At 45.4% G+C, this 18,011-nt stretch overlaps 1 protein-coding gene across 1 annotated transcript in view; it reads right to left on the reverse strand.

Moving 5' to 3' along the window:
• Positions 1–527: 527 nt before the first annotated feature.
• GCC2 (GRIP and coiled-coil domain containing 2) overlaps positions 528–18,011 on the reverse strand; it is a 41,204-nt gene continuing 23,720 nt past the window's right edge. The window contains 10 exon segments of the mRNA XM_047781298.1: positions 528–2,025; positions 4,961–5,162; positions 6,418–6,557; positions 7,518–7,712; positions 9,521–9,738; positions 11,510–11,686; positions 14,501–14,622; positions 15,681–15,818; positions 16,540–16,617; positions 16,709–16,809. Coding sequence (XP_047637254.1) covers positions 1,955–2,025; positions 4,961–5,162; positions 6,418–6,557; positions 7,518–7,712; positions 9,521–9,738; positions 11,510–11,686; positions 14,501–14,622; positions 15,681–15,818; positions 16,540–16,617; positions 16,709–16,809 — 1,442 coding nt within the window. The 3' untranslated portion in view covers positions 528–1,954.

Genomic DNA, 18,011 nt, shown 5'->3' on the forward strand with positions numbered 1-18,011 from the left:
AGGCTGACCTGGGCTTACTGTGAAGTCACAGCTGATTTGTCTGAAAATGAAAACAAAATAGTCGTGGACCAAGTGCCACCTCTAGCTTCCTTTTTAATGATTCATGTGAGCCGTTTTCATGTGCTCTGTTGACCAAGGCCAAGCTGTATCTTCTTGGGAACTACGACAGTTACCATCAACTGACAAGGGGTTAAGAAGGACACGGCATAGCTAGTGTGCGTGGGTCCACCAACGGTTCCATCAAAGGAATGCGATTCTCCACCTCCCACTGTGAGGCGTGTAAGCAGGGCCTGCTGTGTATGAGACACTCACATCACAGAGGAGAGGCCGAGGGTGGGTTCCACGATGTGCCGGGTACCACAATCTACAGTCACGGACCCCCAAGGGCAACCTGCCTTTGCCTGAGCACCTGGGCCCAAGTCCCAACTGCGTAAAGGCAGCGGCGAAGGAAACAGAGATACCCTTTCGTCAGTAACTCAAAGCTCCAAGGAGACTAACAGAAGATGAGTGGGCATACAAATAGGACATACGGTTCAACAGGTTTAATAGAAATACTAAAATAATTATTACATCTCCTCTCACTGCTGAAACCAAAAAAGATAAACCTTAGTAATCAGAGTCATGATTTTTTAATCATGCGAAAAGGCGTTTCTGTTATTATGTCCATAGGTAGAGACTGTATTTCAAAACAAATTGATACAGACTTGGAAGAGGCCTGGACTTACAGAGAAAGTGAAATTTATTTAAATACTATAACAGTTACATTGTATGCTGCTGGCATACTCATATTCACAGTTTATGAAGTAAAAAAACTAAACTTTTAAAGTCAGCTCTGAAATAGATGCATTTTCATTAGTACATTCACTAGTTAGGTCTGTTCTTCTAAGACAGGAGAAAAGACAGATATTGAGATATTTTTAAAGAACTCAACATGTCAGCAGCAAATTTCAGTGAAATTAAATTGGAAACCAATGTTCCCAGAAACCAAAGTATGAGGTCAGTTCATTAGCTGAGACTGAAAGGGTATAAACTGGAAGGCTGAAGGTAACTTCATAGTGCACACCATGAGGTGATTTTTTTTTTTTTAGACAAATACTAGAGTCCTCACATTTATGACTTAAGAACACCTTTGTGATCTGGTCAATAAAATATTCAGTGGCATAGAAGGCAAGTAAAACCATCACCCAGAGCTGGTCTCAGAAACCAAGAGGCTCCAGCTTCCTCCTGGACATAGGGCTGCACAACAGCCAACGTCCCGCTATCTCGCAAGACTCCTGGCTTAGAAGGTGCTAAAGACGAGGGCCTGGCGGACCCACGCCAGGAACTGCCCAGCGGGAATGTGATGACCAGGGCTTCTGAGAACAGAACGAGTTTTGAGATAATATACTTTGGAGAAAAAAAGAGCAGCTCATCTTAAAGGAATAACTAAATGAACTGCATTTTAATTTAGTCTGTAATTAACTGCAGCGTGTTTATGTTGCAGTCCCTTCATAAACAAGTCAACTTTACCAGGAAAGCATTTTCCTTCATATTCTAACTCACAAGTTTTCTCTAACAACTTGTTTTCTTTAATAGCTTGTTGTCATGTGTAACAAGCTATCTGCAAGGCTGACCTTGTGATAAATGGTCTTATAACATTATGCTGAAGTCTGAATTCCAGCTGGTTCAGTACCAAAACTTAGTTTAACTTCAGAATTCACAGCATGGCCTGGCCCAGCAGCCTGGGGTCCCGAGGAGGGAGCGGTGTCAACACTTCAGCCTGCTGGGCACTGACCTCAGGCAAAGCCTCTGAAACACGCAGGGACACACGCAGAGACACACACAGGGACATGTGACACACACACACACACACACACACACGATTTTGGACAGAAGAACAACAACAGCAATATACATGAACCTTCTTTGCCAAATGGATTCTATTTGGTTAACAAATAACGCCTTTTCCATGACTCTATCGGAGTCCAGACCAACTGTGCAGATAGGACGCCCACCCGGAGGAGCGGGAAGCATTTTCCTCCTCACCTGCAGGGTATAGAAAAAAAGTATTAATCTTCCACACTGTTATTTTCATGTTACTAACCTTTCTGTCCTCAAACTTTCAGTGTTTACTGTCTTTCTCTCTTAGACAATGCCAAAGGCATCCTGAGTGACAACTCAGCCCAAACCCACAACCCAGCCAGCAGTAAAGCCGTGGAGCTGCAAGGCCGAGGTTCACGTCTGCACAGAGCAGAGCTGACTGACTTATCTGGGGAGCTAGGCTGATGCATCACGAATTGCATATCAGGCAGAAAAGAAACACGCTGTCTGTGAACCGCGCTGGGGCTCAGATGTGGGGGCAGGCGACAACCTGCCCTGCTCGGCAGTGCCCTCTTCACACTGCTCATCTGGGGACCGGGTGGCACTTTCTGTTCTCTTTCCCACACAGACGCAACAGGCAGCTTGAACAGCTCAGGACACATGCTTGGGGTGCTAGCAGGGTCCTTCATGGGTGTTTATTGACCCCGACCCCAGAAAGAAATCCTGCTACCACAGGGGCGGATGCAGTCAGAGGGGCACCACCACCCACACAGACACCTGCAGAGCTTCAAGGAACAATTCCTACCCTTACTAGAGTCAATGTACTCTGATGTTTCTATTCTTTTTGTTTTGTTTTGTTTTTTCAGGGCCACACCCAAGGCATATGGAGGTTCCCAGGCTAGGGATCGAATAGGAGCTGCAGCTGCCAGCCTACACCTCATCCACAGCAACAAGGGATCGGAGCCACATCTGCGACCTATACCACAGCTCACAGCAATGCTGGATCCTTAACCCACTGAGCAAGGCCAGAGAACGAACCCAAGTTTTCATGGATCCTAGTTGGGTTTATTACTGATGAGCCACAATGGGAACTCTGATGTTTCTATTTTTAAAAGATATTCTGGATGTAATCGACTGGGCTAATTTCACCATGCACTGGCAGTTAGCAACCTGAATGAAAATTACTGTTATCAACTCAGCATAAAGGAGGGGGAGGCTGGAGGAACATGTGTGCTCTGCTCGTGTGATTCCGTTTCATTCAGGGCCAGGACCTGATTTTTGACCCTGCACACCCATGTCACATGGGTCCTGACCCTCAGGGCCCTGGTACTGTCCCTGGTTGCCTGGGCTGCCGAGGCCCAGGGCCTGTAGGTATAGCACAGGTTCCTTCCTGCTGCTCAGATCTTCCACCCACGAAGTTCATCGGGGACATGAAGCCCTCTGCTGGGAAGGCCTGGCTGGTTCGCCTTCATAGGCACTGAGACAATAGGTCTTCTTTCTCTGGTTGCTTTTAAGATTTTTCTCTCCTTCTTTGGGGGCTAGTTTCACTTTTATATGAACTTTTATTTATCCTACTTGAAATTTTATTGAGATTTTTCCAATCTGTGGAATGATTATCTCAGCAGTTCTAAAAAAATTTAAGCCGTTTTCTTCAAGTATCGTTTCTACCCCATTCTTTCTCTGGTCTCCTTTTAGAACTTCTATTACTGATTATCTGCTAGTGTCTTTATTCTGTCCTCTGTTTTCTGCTCTTTCATTTTTTGCTTCTCCACACTGAATTCTGAATAATTTCTTTCTTTTCCCTTAAGCAACTTCTAGATCAGCTGCCAAACCATAGCTGTCTTTCATTTTTTGAAATTTTCTTTCATTTGCTCACATAGGTTAGAGGTAAGAAGCGAATAAACTTTTGAAGGTAAACTAATAAGTGGAGTTTTCCTGATATATTTACAGGACTCAGCATAAGCATGTCTTAGAGCTCTGCATTTCTAATGAACGTCTCTCTCTCTCCATATATATATATCTTCACTTTGATCAGTAACATCTATAATAACATAAGGGACCCTTAGGTTAGAGTCTTCTATTCAGTGGACCTTCAACTTATAGTATTCACTTGAGTGGTGGTAACATCATTCCTCTAAACAGGAGTTCCTGCTGTAGCCCAGCAGGTTAAGGAGCTGGCACTGTCTCTGCCGAGGCATGCGTTCGATACCCTTCCATATGCTGGTGGTGTGGCCAAAAAAAAAAACAAAAAACCTATCTTCACCACTCTAAACATAGTGGGATTTTAAAGGAAAACTATTAGACATGATAAATATTTTGAGATTTCCATCACTGTTCAACGAAGAACAAATCCGTGTTACGAAGGAACATGGAATTACGAGGGATAAAAGCTTAAGGAACACCAACCAAATGCATCATGCGAAACTGTAACAAAACACCTGCACTAATGCAAGACCCTGGACTGGCTGGGGACAGACGGCAGAAGAGTGCAAATGCACTGACGTATCCGCCGCAGAATCAGACGGTGTGTGGAACCTGCTTTAAAACCTCTAGCTCTGCTCTGCACCAGCCAGAGGAAGACTCTGAGATGAGGTTGATAAAGGGGGGTGACAGCTACAAGGGACATTACAGTCCTCTCTGCAGGCTTGAAGATGGCAACAATAAAGGCATTTTAAAACTGAAACGATGAAACCATGGTCCTTAAGGAGTCTGAAACCAGGCAACTATACAGCTGTGAGTCACTGGGAAGGAGCTTAGGAAATCATGGTGTTAAATCTACCAGATGTGAAAATCTGAGCTCCAAGTACAGGGCAGCCTTAAAGCTGCATGTGCTGGAGGGAGGGGCTGTGGGGTGCAGCTGGACACGAGTTAACAAGCATGACACAAAGTAAACCCCGTTCCTGGGCAGAATGCAGCTCTAGGATTACAAATTCAATTGCAAAGAAATGGAAGATAAAACTGGACACTGTCCTGTACTTTGCTGTGGGCTAAGATGATGAAACATCCTGGACTGCCCTAAAATGTTAAAGCATCAGCTTTCCAAACCTACTCACAGGCACACACACCACAGAACTCATCACATCAACAGAGTTTTGAGGCTGTCATCTGAGTTATATGCCCCTGGCACCGCTTCCGGCCAGGGTCCGGAGCCCGTGCTCACCTTGGGCCGCGGCGGCGAGCCGGGCCTTCTCCTCGGGGCTGAGTTGCAGCATTGTTCCCACTACAGGCAGCAGCCGAGCCCGCTCGCTCCCAGGCTTGAGGAGGATGAACTGCAGCAGAACGTTCTTCAGGTACTCCAGGTTGGCCGCCGACTTCTCTCGCTCTTGATTTCTCTCCAGGCGCCTTATTTCGCTCTTCAGAAGCTGGTGTCGGAGAAATGAGGGAAACCAGGTTAAACACAGCAGAGTGAACACTCATGTTCTTCTCTTCCCTGGAAATGCCCAAAAATGACAACAAAGGAGCGACTAGATGAGAAACTGAAAGAAACTCCTGGAAGCTGGGAAGCAGGTACAGCGGAGGTAACTGGGTCCCGAGCTCGGCTCAGCAGTGCCGCTGCGGAGGCCATGCCCTTGGGGCAGGAGAGGCCCAGAGAGCACCGTTGCCCAAGGGCAGCTCTCCCAACAAACAGCCGTGGGAAGGGGGCTGGGCAGGAGGGGTATCCACAGCCAGAGTATCCACACAACTAACAGCACTTAACCAAACAAAAGTGAAAATTCAGGAATGTAAGTCCATCTAGAAACTACCAGAAAAGGGGGCACTGCACGTACGATGTGACAAAGATGCAGGATGGTGAATCTTGGAGGAAAATTTCTGGGTTGAAACAAACAAAATAGATGGTTACATTTCAGCATTTCAGGTTAGTCCAGGAGAGTGGCCGACTCTGCCCTAAAACTTAGGGGCATCTGAAAGAGTGCCCCGAAGGTCTGAGATCACATGTGCGGAGCGCGACATGGGAATGGTTACCCAGGTCTGGCTTAGTGGGTGGCTCGCTACCTGTGATGATGCTCTGACTACGTGCGAAACGGTAATTTTGTGCCTTTACTGAGATGCACCTTCCTTGTTGAGGTGGGATGTCAGGATGCAGACAATGTCCTGTGAATAACCCAGTGACTCAGCAGTGTAAGCTGGATCTGACCAGGGCAGCCTCTGGCCTGCGCGGAGGTAGGATGCTCTATGGGGAGGAGCAGGTCCAGGGCAGAAACAGGTGCCTTCCAGCCACCGTGAATTTTCTCCACCCAAATCAGCTTTCATGGTTCTCATCTAGCAATGATGAAGCTTCAATCCCAAGAGATGTGAACTGCGGGGCCTGGCTGGTGAGAAGCCATCAACGAACAATGGGGCATTCTTAGAAGTGCTTCACGGTTCATCCTTAGAATTTAAGGACCCACACCCATTCAAGGCTTATTTAAGTAAATGTGGAACACTGACTGGTAAACAGCTAGCTAACCTCTAAATCTATTATGGCTTCTTAGAAAATGTAGGAATTAAAAGTCTTTATGTAATAGATACAAAAGCAGTTAACACTTAATTTCAAGAAGGGAACATTGTGAGGAACCAAGGTGTGACAGAGGTGTGACTGTGTGTGGATGGGGCAGGGTGCGAGGTCCCCTCCCTCACCTTAATCTGCTCCAAAAGGATGGCGTTGGTCGCTTCCGTTTCCCGAAGCAGGCTGTTCAGGTGGTCAGCACTTTTTGTGGTGGAACTGAGCTTTTGAACCAGTTCCTCTTTGGTGAATTCAGCATGCCATGAAGGAGGCTCTGCAAGGAATTGTTTCAATACTTAGTTTTCAAAAGGAGGGAACATGGGCCAAGATTCCAAATGAGAAAACACCCCAGTGCTGCTCCTCCGCCACAGCTCCCAGTCCACTCCTCACATCCTAGGGACACACGTAAGACAGACTCTGCTCTGGAGCCCTCACCTGCTTGGTCACTGGCTCTGTGGGCTCGTCTGGAATCTGTTAGCCTGGAGTTTTAGCCCCAATTGATGAGTTTCATCCTCCTCCACCTATTAATCTCCCAAGAGCTTGTGCCGCTCTCCTTACAAAGGGAGAAGTGTCAGCAGATACCAATCACTTAAACCACGGTCTTGCGTGAGCACTGACTACAAGGTGGGGTGGGTACTTTTACTCAAGTCCCACACAGGAGGGAACAGGTAGCAAGCACCAAAAAGCCTGGTCTGACTATGGAGTCGAGGCCAGCGTCATGATGCCTCTGTCCCACAGCCTAACTCCTCCTGGAGGGACTGTGACTGCTACGTCCACCCGGCCACAGCCAGGACCCAGGACACAACCGATCCCACTCCAGATCCTGAAACCTCCAAGAGGACCACCCCAAACCAGCAGCATCAATGGGCAGTACAGGTGAGGAGGAAATTGTCTGAAACGTTGCTGTAGTTAATAAGGCACATTCAGCACAACTACCTCATAAGGATGCCAGCTTCTCATCAGGGCAAGAAATGTTTACTCTACTTCTAACACCAAGCCAGAGCTTCTAACCATCTGTTTCTAGCTCTTGTTTTGGCCAGAACTAGCATTTCATTTAAAAACAAAACAAAACAAAACAATCTGTTTCATTGTGCAGGAAAAGTTTTCCCTTTGAAAAAGGGTGGAATAATGAAAAAAAATTATCAGAATAGCTCAAAAAAGCATTTATAAATTAATGGTAAATAGACAGGACAGCGGAATTAAACAAACATGTAATTATTTAAGATAAACATACCAAGCCTGGCTTCAGGAGAACTGAGCAACTGCTCCAAAGATGGTGTGTGGATGCTGGCAGAAGATGAGGACTCGGCCTCCGTCGTCTCCATCCCTTCCCCCTCCTCCCGGGTGACTGCCTGCACATCCAGAAGTGGGAGGTCTGTGTTTCTCCTCTCTCGAAGGTTCTTCAGAGGTTGGTGGGAAGAAGCTGGGCCTATTACATGATTTTTTTTTTTGAAAGAGTAAGTGTGAGACTGCTCAAAATCATGGATTCAGCATTAACAAAGATACACAATAAAGCTAAATAATTCTAGGGATGTCAAATGATATGGCAGAGAATTTGAATAACCAGAAGATAGGAGTTCCCATCATGGCTCAGTGGTTAACGAATCTGACTAGGAACCATGAGGTTGCAGGTTCTATCCCTGGCCTTGCTCAGTGGGTTAAGGATCCGGCGTTGGTGTGAGGTGTGGTGTAGGTCGCAGACGCGGCTTGGATCCTGCGTTGCTGTGGCTCTAGTGTAGGCCAGCAGCTACAGCTCTGATTTGACCCCTAGCCTGGGAACTTCCATATGCCACAGGAGCGGCCCAAGACCAAAAAAAAAAAAAAAAAAAGCCCTAAAAACTTAGTGACTGAACTTTAAACCACTTAAGTCAATTCAGAACATGTGATAGTTACCACTACCATTAAGATAAACTATTAGGGAACACAGTGCAGAGGGCTGGCCTGCTGCCAGCATGGGTAGAAATTACTAAACCACATTCTAGCTATTTCTGAAGCAGGGGTCAGCTCTGAAGATGTCCCTGCTGGTTCCTGTCACTACCCGCTCGCATCTTCAGCATCCAGGCAAGGGCCCAAGCCCAGGGCAGGCTAACCTGTCACAGTTCCCGGGCAGGGCTTGCCTGCCTGCAAATAACCCACACTGAGTAGAGCTGGGTACTTTGAGCACATTACTTTACTAATCCCAAGAAACCAGAAGGTCAGAGACATTAAATGGCTTTGTCCAAGGACTCAGAGCTGTGTTAGCAACCAGAATTCTGACCACAACTTTTAAGGTCCAATTTCATTTATTCTCCTTTCTATGAAGTCCCCATCCTCAGCTTTCAGACACTACCCTTCAGCTGCCTTTTGAGGCCCGTCTCTGAGTTTCTGACCCTTTTCTAACTGCCGATTCTACTGCTGACCCCTGGCTGGGTACTTCCTTTGATGACTCTTGGCTAATTTACAATTTCTTGAAGCTGGTTTCCAGCCTTGACAAGTGACCCATGGCTGCCAATGCCCTGGTGACAAGGCACCGGTACTAAGTCAAAGGCTGGTACTTAATACTCCAGAGTGTCCTCATCTTGCCTGACACATCCCATCTCTTCCAGGAAGCAGAATGACAGTTGTGTGGGTGCCTGAACTAAATCCCACTAATTACAAATCTGAAAGGCAAGAAGCCATGTGTGGCCAAGTGATCCTACAAATTCAGTGCTATCTAGAGTTTCTGATGAAAAACAGATGTATTGGGGGAGTTCCCGTTGTGGCTCAGTGGTAACAAACCCAACTGGTATCCATGAGGATGGGGGTTTGATCCCTGGCCTCCCTCAGTAGGTCGGGAATCCGGCGTTGCTGTGAGCTGTGGTATAGGCTGGCTGCTGAAGCTCTGATTTGACCCCTAGCCTGGGGACTTCTATATGCCTCGGGAGTGGCCCTAAAAAGCACCCCCCCACCAAAAAAAAAAAAAACTGGATGTATTTGATGACTAACAGTGACTCAGTGGCCACTGGAATCTGGACACAGGTCATGAGACGGACAGAGCCTGTGAGTCAGACGAGAAGAAAAACATGAAAACTGGTACTGAGAGGTCATGGAGGTAAGACGGGCTCAGTGTTCCAGTCTCACTAAGCAAATCCCATACTCATTGATCATGGAAGCGATGCTGCTCGTCACCCACAAAGTTTTCATTTTCTCAAGAAGATGTGGGGGACGCGTTTCAGTGGCAGAGACACATGCACCGGGGCGCCCCACACACGCACGTACCTCTCGTGGCTGGCTCGCTCCGCAGCTGGAAGAGCTGGGCCTCCAGCTGGGACAGCTGCTGCTGCAGCGTCTCCACCGTCCCCCGGTGCTCCTCCTGCAGCTGCCGCACCTGGTCCCGGAAGCCACCACGCAGTGCCTCGCCCTGGGCTGCCAGCTGGGCTGCCATCTGTGCCTGCTCTGTCCGTAGCGCCGTGTTCTCCGCCTGCACCGAGCACAGCCTATGGAGAGGGGCCAATGCCAAGGCTGAGACCCAAGTCCACCCAGCCTGGAAAAAGTCAGCCACCCTCGGGCGCAGGAGGAGGCCCAGGTGAGCAGCGGTCAGGACACATGGTGAAGTCACTTTACACCAGTCCACTTCTCCAGGCCAGCCTGGGTGGCAGCGCACACAAACATAGGATGAACTTGCCTTTTCCCTATCACCCTCAAAACATGAAAAAGGACACTTTCAATCATACAGAAAGCCCTGGAATGAAGTTTTGGCCATTTTGGAACCAATTAACATGAACCCCTGAAACAGACTTAGTTTTCTGCAGCTGCTTCCGGGGCACCTTGTCCAATGCAGGTTCTCCTCCCAGAGCCACTGCATGAGAAAACCGAAAGCAGGGCTGGCAACTGGCCACTTTTACTGTAGTCCGCCTGACACTGACTGGGGAATTGCTAGCTTTAATGATTCACTTAGAGTGTTGATATATCTGACTTAACTATAGTTAAGTAAGATAAGACTCATGATTTTATATATCTGACTTTGGTAAAACATCATTTTTCTTTTTATATAAGTATACTCTTGGAAATTCAAACAATATGGAACCAATTACAGAAAAAACAAGAGCCTTCTTTTATCCAATCCACCCCTGCAATATGAAGTCCAGCTCTAGGGGGAAAGAGCCCAGCACAGAGCTCTCTAAGATTTTTCCTATGTGCTACAGGGGAGCACATGATACAAAGTTTTAAATAAGGTTGAGTGGCTAAAGGGAGACCTGCAGTAAAAACACAATGTTTCAAAAGAGGTGTCTTAATTGCCAAGGTCACAGATGGATGACTTTAGATTCTCTCTAGCACTTTGTTCAAACAACATCCACGGACAAGTAAAGGAAGAGCTGGTGGCAGCGACAAGTCTCTATGGAGGATAAAAGCTACAGGGAGAGCCTAAGGGGCTTCCAGGCCTCAAGCGACGGCAGGGACAGGATTGCCTCCATGAGCCCCTGCCTAGACTGCTGCTCTGTCCTCAGGGCAGCTTGGGTGTCGGCCGAGCAACTCCCCCAGAGTCACCTTTACAGTCTCCTACAGAGAGAGCAGGGTTATTAAGATGTTTAAAAAAGAAGAGGCTGGAGTTCCTATCAGGGTTCAGTGGAAACAAATCCGACTAGTAACCATGAGGACACAGGTTCGATACTGGCCTTGCTCATTCAGTGAGTTGAGGATCCGGCGTTGCTGTGGCTGTGATGTAGGCTGGCAGCTGTAGCTCCGATTCAACCCCTAGCCCGGGAACCTCCATATGCTGCAGGTGCAGCCCCAAAAGGCAAAAAAAAAAAAAAAAGGCAAAAAATTAAAGCAAAATACAGAACAATCCCAAAGGGGGAGCTTTAAGGTAGAAGCAGCAAATACCGGAGTTCCCGTCGTGGCGCAGTGGTTAACGAATCCGACTAGGAACCATGAGGTTGCGGGTTCGGTCCCTGCCCTTGCTCAGTGGGTTAACAATCCGGCGTTGCTGTGAGCTGTGGTGTAGGTTGCAGACGCGGCTCGGATCCCACGTTGCTGTGGCTCTGGCGTAGGCCGGTGGCTACAGCTCCGATTCGACCCCTAGCCTGGGAACCTCCATATGCCGTGGGAGCGGCCCAAGAAATAGCAACAACAACAACAAAAAAAAAAAGACAAAAGACAAAAAAAAAAAAGAAGCAGCAAATACCTACATCTACCTTTCAGCCTGCATCTTCCCCAGCGCACGTGTGCTTTGCAGCCCGGCGCCACCGTGCTGCACCCCCCCCTTACTTTTCCCGGAGCTCAGCCTCCTTGGACACGGTCTCCTGCAGCAGCTGGCTATTCCTCTCCAGCAGGGCATCATGCTCAGACTGCAGTGCCTGCAGTTCAGAGACGTGGACCTGCAAGTTATTTTGAGTGTCTTGTAATTTGATTTTCAGTTGGTCAATCAGCATTTCCAGATGTTCTCTAAAATAGAAAAAAAATAGTTCAACAATTTTTTTGGAAAGACAGACATTTCATTGTGTGGTTTCAAATAAATTTGACTTCAATCACTTAATTATTCTTGCCATTACTGTGGATGATTTTAAAGGAAGTATAATCAGTATAATGCTCACAGAATAGAATTAAATGTGAAATAAAACATGCTATAGTCAGACTTTAAACCTCAGACACTACATATTTATAAGTCTCTGGATTTACAAATTTCGATTTTTTTTTGGCTTTGTTTTGTTTTTTTAATGGCTGCACTCAGCATATGCAAGTTCTCAGGCCAGGGACTGAACCCGAACCACAACTGCAGCAACGCTGGATCCTTTAACCTACTGTATGTGGCCGGGGACCAAACCCACACCTCCGCAGTGACCCCAAACTGCTGCAGTTGGATTCTTTTTATTTTTTGTCTTTTTAGGGCTACACCCTTGGCATATGGAGGTTCCCAGGCTAGGGGACAAATGAGAGCTGCAGCTGCCAGCCTACACCACAGCCATAGCAATGCCAGAACCATATCTGTGATCCACACCACAGCTTATGGCAATATTGGATCCTTAACCCAAAGAGCGAGGCCAGGGATTGAACCCGTGTCCTCATGGATGCTAGTCAGATGCATTTCCCCTGAGCCACGATGGGAACTCCCTGCAGTTGGATTCTTAACCCATTGCACCATAGTGGGAACTCCAAGCAGACCAGTAAATGGCATCAAAATGGTCTACTTTATATTATGTGACTATGTCATTAGTTAAAAAAAAAAAATCATGCAGTTTTAAGCTAAGCATTGTGAAATCAGCACATTACACCATGTTACAGTCAAAGAAAGTCTTTGGAGAAAAACATTTAAAACCTATAATTCTGCCACAAGTGATACAATACACTGTTTTTTTTTTTTTCAGTACTTAATAGGGAGATCCCATCATGGCTCAGTAGGTTAAGAACCTGACTAGTATCCACGAGGATGTGGATTTGATTCCTGGTTTCACTCAGTGGGTTAAGAATCTGGCATTGCTGCGGCTGTGGTGCAGGCCTGCAGCTACTGCTCTGATTCATCCTCTAGCCCAAGAACTTCCATATGCTGCAGGTGCAACCCTAAAAAAAAAAAAAGTACTTAATGTTAAGAAAGTAGGAAGAAATTAAAATATTTACATTAAAATAACTTTAACTCTGGGAGTTCCCACTGTAGCTCAGCAGAAACGAACCTGACAAGTATCCACGAGGACGCATGTTTGATCCCCAGCCTCACTCAGCAGGTTAAGGATCTGGCACTGCCATGAGCTATGGTATAGGTCGAAGACTAGGCTTGAATCCTACATTGCTGTGGCTATGGTGTAGGCCAGCAGCTGTAGCTCTGATTCGACCCCTAGCCTGGGAACCTCAACATTCCATATGCCTCACCTGTAGCCCTTAGGAAAAAAAAAAAAGCAAAAAGATAAAATAACTTTAACTCAAAATTCTGGCATGATAAAAAATGACTCACAAATGGTAATACTTTTATTAAAAAATTTTACAATTTATTTTATTTTTAAAATTATTTATTAATTTATTGACCACACTCAAGGCATGCAGAAGTTCCCAGACTAGGGATTAAACTCAAGCCACAACAGTGACAATGCTGGATCCTTTAACCCGTTGCACCAACAGGAACTCCCCTAGTGGTTTTTTGGTTTTGTTTTTTTGTCTTTTTAGGGGCCTACCCACAGCATATGGAGTTCCCAGGCTAGGGGTCAAATCGGAGCTGTAGCTGCCAGCCTATACCATAGCCACACCAACATGGGATCTAAGCTATGTCTGCAACCTCACAGCTCACGGCCCGAGCAAGGCAGGGATCAAACCCATGTCCTCATGGATGCTAGTCAGATTCGTTTCTGCTGAGCCATGACGGGAACTCCAGGTAGTATTTTTATAATAAATGTGTTGATATTTACCATCAGCTTTAAGATGAGCTACTGACAGAAAACAAAACAAACAAACAAAAAAAACAAAAAAAACCTTTTCAGCCTACAGTTCCCCTGTATTAAGTACTTAAACATGAGATTTGACACAAGCATAAATGCATAAACACTGCAGGCCATCCAGTCCTACTGAGAATAGTAAGAGCCAGATGTAACAGTTTTGCACACTGAGCCTTCATTGATAAATAACACACGAAGTTCTGAATAAGCACAAAAGTCATTTGTAAGCAGTTACTACTGAAACAGTATGCCACTGAGATGGTCCTAAGTTTAAGAAGAAAAATTTAACTCTAGATAAAATTGAAAACTTTTTGGGAGTTCCCGTCGTGGCTCAGTGGTTAATGAACCTGACTAGTATACATGAGAATGCGGGGTCGATCCCTGGTCTCCCAGATACGGCTCAGATCTTACATTGCTGCAGCACCGATTTGACCCTTAGCCTAGGAAATTCCACATGCTGCGGGTGCAGCGCTAAAAAAAGACAAAAAAATTGAAAAATTTTGAGTAAGTAAAACGTTTTAAAGCAACCTCTATTTAGCCTAATGAATGGTGACCAAGTACACTGAGAAAGCATTTTTACTCTCCTCCTACTTGGTCCTCATGTAACTCGACATCTGTCCTTCCACTATGATGAATCTGTCAGGGGTGGGGGGAACGGACTGTCCAGCCTGTGTCTCCAGACTCCGCCCCAGCCACACGGCTCCTTCACGATCCCTGAGTCTGAACAGTGCCCTGAAGACGACTCTGTCCTCAGGGTGATGCCATGTGAAACCCCACAGTCAAAAGAAACCACAGCAGGATCTGCAGCCTTGCCCGAGTCCTGGAGCTCAGACGTTACCTTTCCTGTTTGGCTCCCTCGTTTTCGGTCTGAGACACGGACTTGTTTTTCTGCTGTTTTAGAACATTATGGACTCGGACTTTGTAGCTTTCAAATTCCGAGGTGACAGCAGCCTGTTCTGCCTATAACAGGTAAAAGATAGAAAAGTGTCCATTGCATTTTCTGTGTCGCACAGTTCTATTTTCTGGCAGATATTAATAAATTGAGAGGAAAACCTTGTTTTTAAAATGAGTAACATGGCTGAAACACCTTAGCCCCTGACTGACCTTCCCTAAAACATGCACTTCTGTTGGCCTTACACTTTTTAAAAGCCTCTGAATGACCTAATCTTCAGGTCATTTCTACATGTATATTTCTCGATGTTTTCTGCCCTGGCAGATTAATTTACTACCCATAAATTTTATAATAGCACTACTTGCCTTTGGAACATCAGAACAATTTTCACTTATGATATTTCCTCTTTTTATAAATACAAGAAAAATTAACTCAAAACAATTTAGCTACTTCAGTTTTTGAAAGAGAGTGAGAAAAGTTAAATTATAGGTCTTCAACTTTCCTGAAGTGACCTATGACCTCCCAAGGCCATGTCATCAAGGTGGTTTAGCTGCACCTGTAGCAAAACTGCTGTTGGTGGTATTCTGTATGCTGAAGAAGGTGGCCATTCTATTAGAATATGGTTTTATAATAATTTAGCCCATAATCATTAGAAAGAACTATAACCTTTCTATAATAAAAAATTTTTTTTTAAAGTAACTTTTTTTGGTCTTTTTAGGGCAGCACCCACAGCATATGGAGGTTCCCAAGCTAGGGGTATAATCGGAGCTGCAGCTGCCAGCCTACACCACAGCCACAGCAATGCCAGATCTGAGCTGCGTCTGTGACCTACACCACAGCTCACGGCAATGCCGGATCCTTAACCCACTGAGCAAGGCCAGTGATTGAACCCGTGTCTTCATGGATACTAGTCAGGTTCATTCACTGCTGAGCCATGACAGGAACTCTAAAAAGTAACTTTCTTAACCCAAAGAAGCTGCAAAACAAGTCTGAAATGGAAACGTGTACCCATGTTTTTCCTTTCAGCAAAAACAAGCTATGCAAGTGCAGCCAGGACTGGGCTAGGGAGGTAGTGTGGTGGTGGGGTGCTGAGTCAGGTGAATCCCTCCCCCCAAAGAGGATGCACCTTGGCGGCGCGGCACTCCTCCTGCAGAGCTGCCACCCTCTGCTGGTAGGTGCCCAGCGTGCGCTGCTGCTGCTCTGCGGATGCCTTCAGATGCTCGTGGGCTTTGTGCTTCTCTGCTGTCACTTCTGCCAGCTGGATCTGGGGGGCAGAGGCTTCTCGTCAAGCTCCAGTAAATCAGACCTTCACTGGTTAAACAGACCTCCCTTAAACATGAACTTGTGTTCTGAGACAGAACTATTATTTAAGGGACATAATCAAGTACTAGAACTTTTAACTTATTATTATTGAAAGAGTGGAGATAACATGAGGTGAACATTTTCTCAATTAATTTGGCTTTCCTTAAATCAAAATCAATTAAAAAACACATTTCTTATGTATTTCACACACACAGAAAATTCCATACTACACATTACAGTTCAATGCTTACATACTTAAAGATATTACATGTAAATATGAGTATAAAAAGTAACAAATTAAAATGAATCAGATAAATATACAACATGAATATACAAAACCATTACGGATTCCTGGGATTGTACTAATTTAGAATGTTCAGATGCAGGTTTGGGGCCGTGTTTATTTTATGCTGCCATATTCTCAGTGTGTCAGGGCTTTTCAACTACATGCAAAAAATCAAGCGTAAGCTGAATGGCAAACCCCGGTTAAAAGTCCTACTTGGCTCATGGCTTCTACTTCTTCAAAATGTTGATGAAGGATATTTAGGGGAAAAAATGTGTGTGTGCATGTACTTTGTATTTTTAATATATATTATACCATTTTTTAAAAGAAAAATCTCTGAACGGTACCTTACTTTCACATAAAAATTTTTCAAAATTTTAGCAAGTAAAAAGAATCTTACTTTATAGCCTTCAATTTGCTGCTGACTTGCCTCCAGCTCGCCCTTTAAAGATGCTTGAAGTAGTAAGTGATCATTTTCCTACAGAATAGGAAACTTGGTTAAATTAAATAATTAAGTTCTTCATAAATATGAGTAAGGTCTGAAAGATGAAACTGAGAAAGCTGCATACCGATTGCTTTGAATCTGCCAGTTCTTTTTTGGTTTTCACAAGCAACTGCTTGATTTTGGTGTTTTTTTCTTCATACTGTTGTACTGAGGCCTGCAGTGAAGCTGTTTCGGGAGAAACAGTTTTCTGAGTGAATGTAAGTGAACAAATGACAAGACTTTGTATTAACCTATCTCTGAAAGGAACCTGTCTTAGCTTCTTATTACAGAATATTTACAACCTATGACACCAGTGACAATAAAACAATACAGGCCCCTGTACCCATCACCACCTTTAACAACCACCAACACAACATACCAATCTCATTTCACCCAGGCCAGGCACCAGGCTCACGGGCCACTGGCTGCTGCCTCTTCTGTGGGCAGTCTGCTTACACACTGTTCACGTGGCTTTAGTGTACCATGGCAGACTCAGGCATGGTAACCTGAGACCGAGGGCCCGCAAAGCCAAAAATATTTACTGTCTGGCTCTTGACTCATACCTCAAGTACCCCTGTGCCCCACTGGGCCCTTCCCACCCCTAAAATCCACCTGTCTGTAAATATTTCAGCATGTATCTGTAAAATAAAATCATACACTTACTGCATAGCTAAAAGATAAAGGCTTTACTTGTAAGGAATACCTCAATAGCTCAAAAGAGGTGCTGTGTGTTTCTATCTATCACAGCAGAGGCACAGGCCTGGTCTGTTTCTGTGATACGGTTTTGTAGGACAAAGACGGTTCACTGTGGAACAGAGTGACATATGATAAAAAGCAAAAAACTCTCATGCTCATAGAGGTAAAGAAGAAACAAGCATCAAATGGGAATAAGTGGATTTACTGTCCAGATCACAGGACCAAGGACTACCAGCAGGCCAACCAGGGCACAGCCGCTGTGCAGCAAATTAAGAACGGAAGACAGAGGCCACAGGGCCGAGATTTACGACCTGGTCCTTTACAGGAACGTGCCTGATGTGAGTCTAGACCAGGTACGATGCCGCGTGACCACAGCTAAAGACCTCTTGAGCAATGACCAACTCCAGGAAGTCAGATCTACACACTCCTACTGTACCACTTGGTAAATAAGAGCAGGTGTCCTGTGAGAAAATACCTTGACTATGCCTTTATGATATGTTATCATTAGTTATTTCCTGGCAACTATTTACCCATGCCTGAAAAGACTGTACAAAGCACAAATTATATACAAAGACTTTAAGTGCTCCAGCAATTATGACAGGCAAGACACAGTAAGTTTCTGAGCTCCAAGAATACATGATGGAATTAGTGGATAACACCTGGATAATGTGACAATGCACAGCGAAATATAA

This window comes from Phacochoerus africanus, chromosome 5, assembly GCF_016906955.1.
Source record: "Phacochoerus africanus isolate WHEZ1 chromosome 5, ROS_Pafr_v1, whole genome shotgun sequence".
In the NCBI taxonomy this organism is placed as follows: domain Eukaryota; kingdom Metazoa; phylum Chordata; class Mammalia; order Artiodactyla; family Suidae; genus Phacochoerus; species Phacochoerus africanus.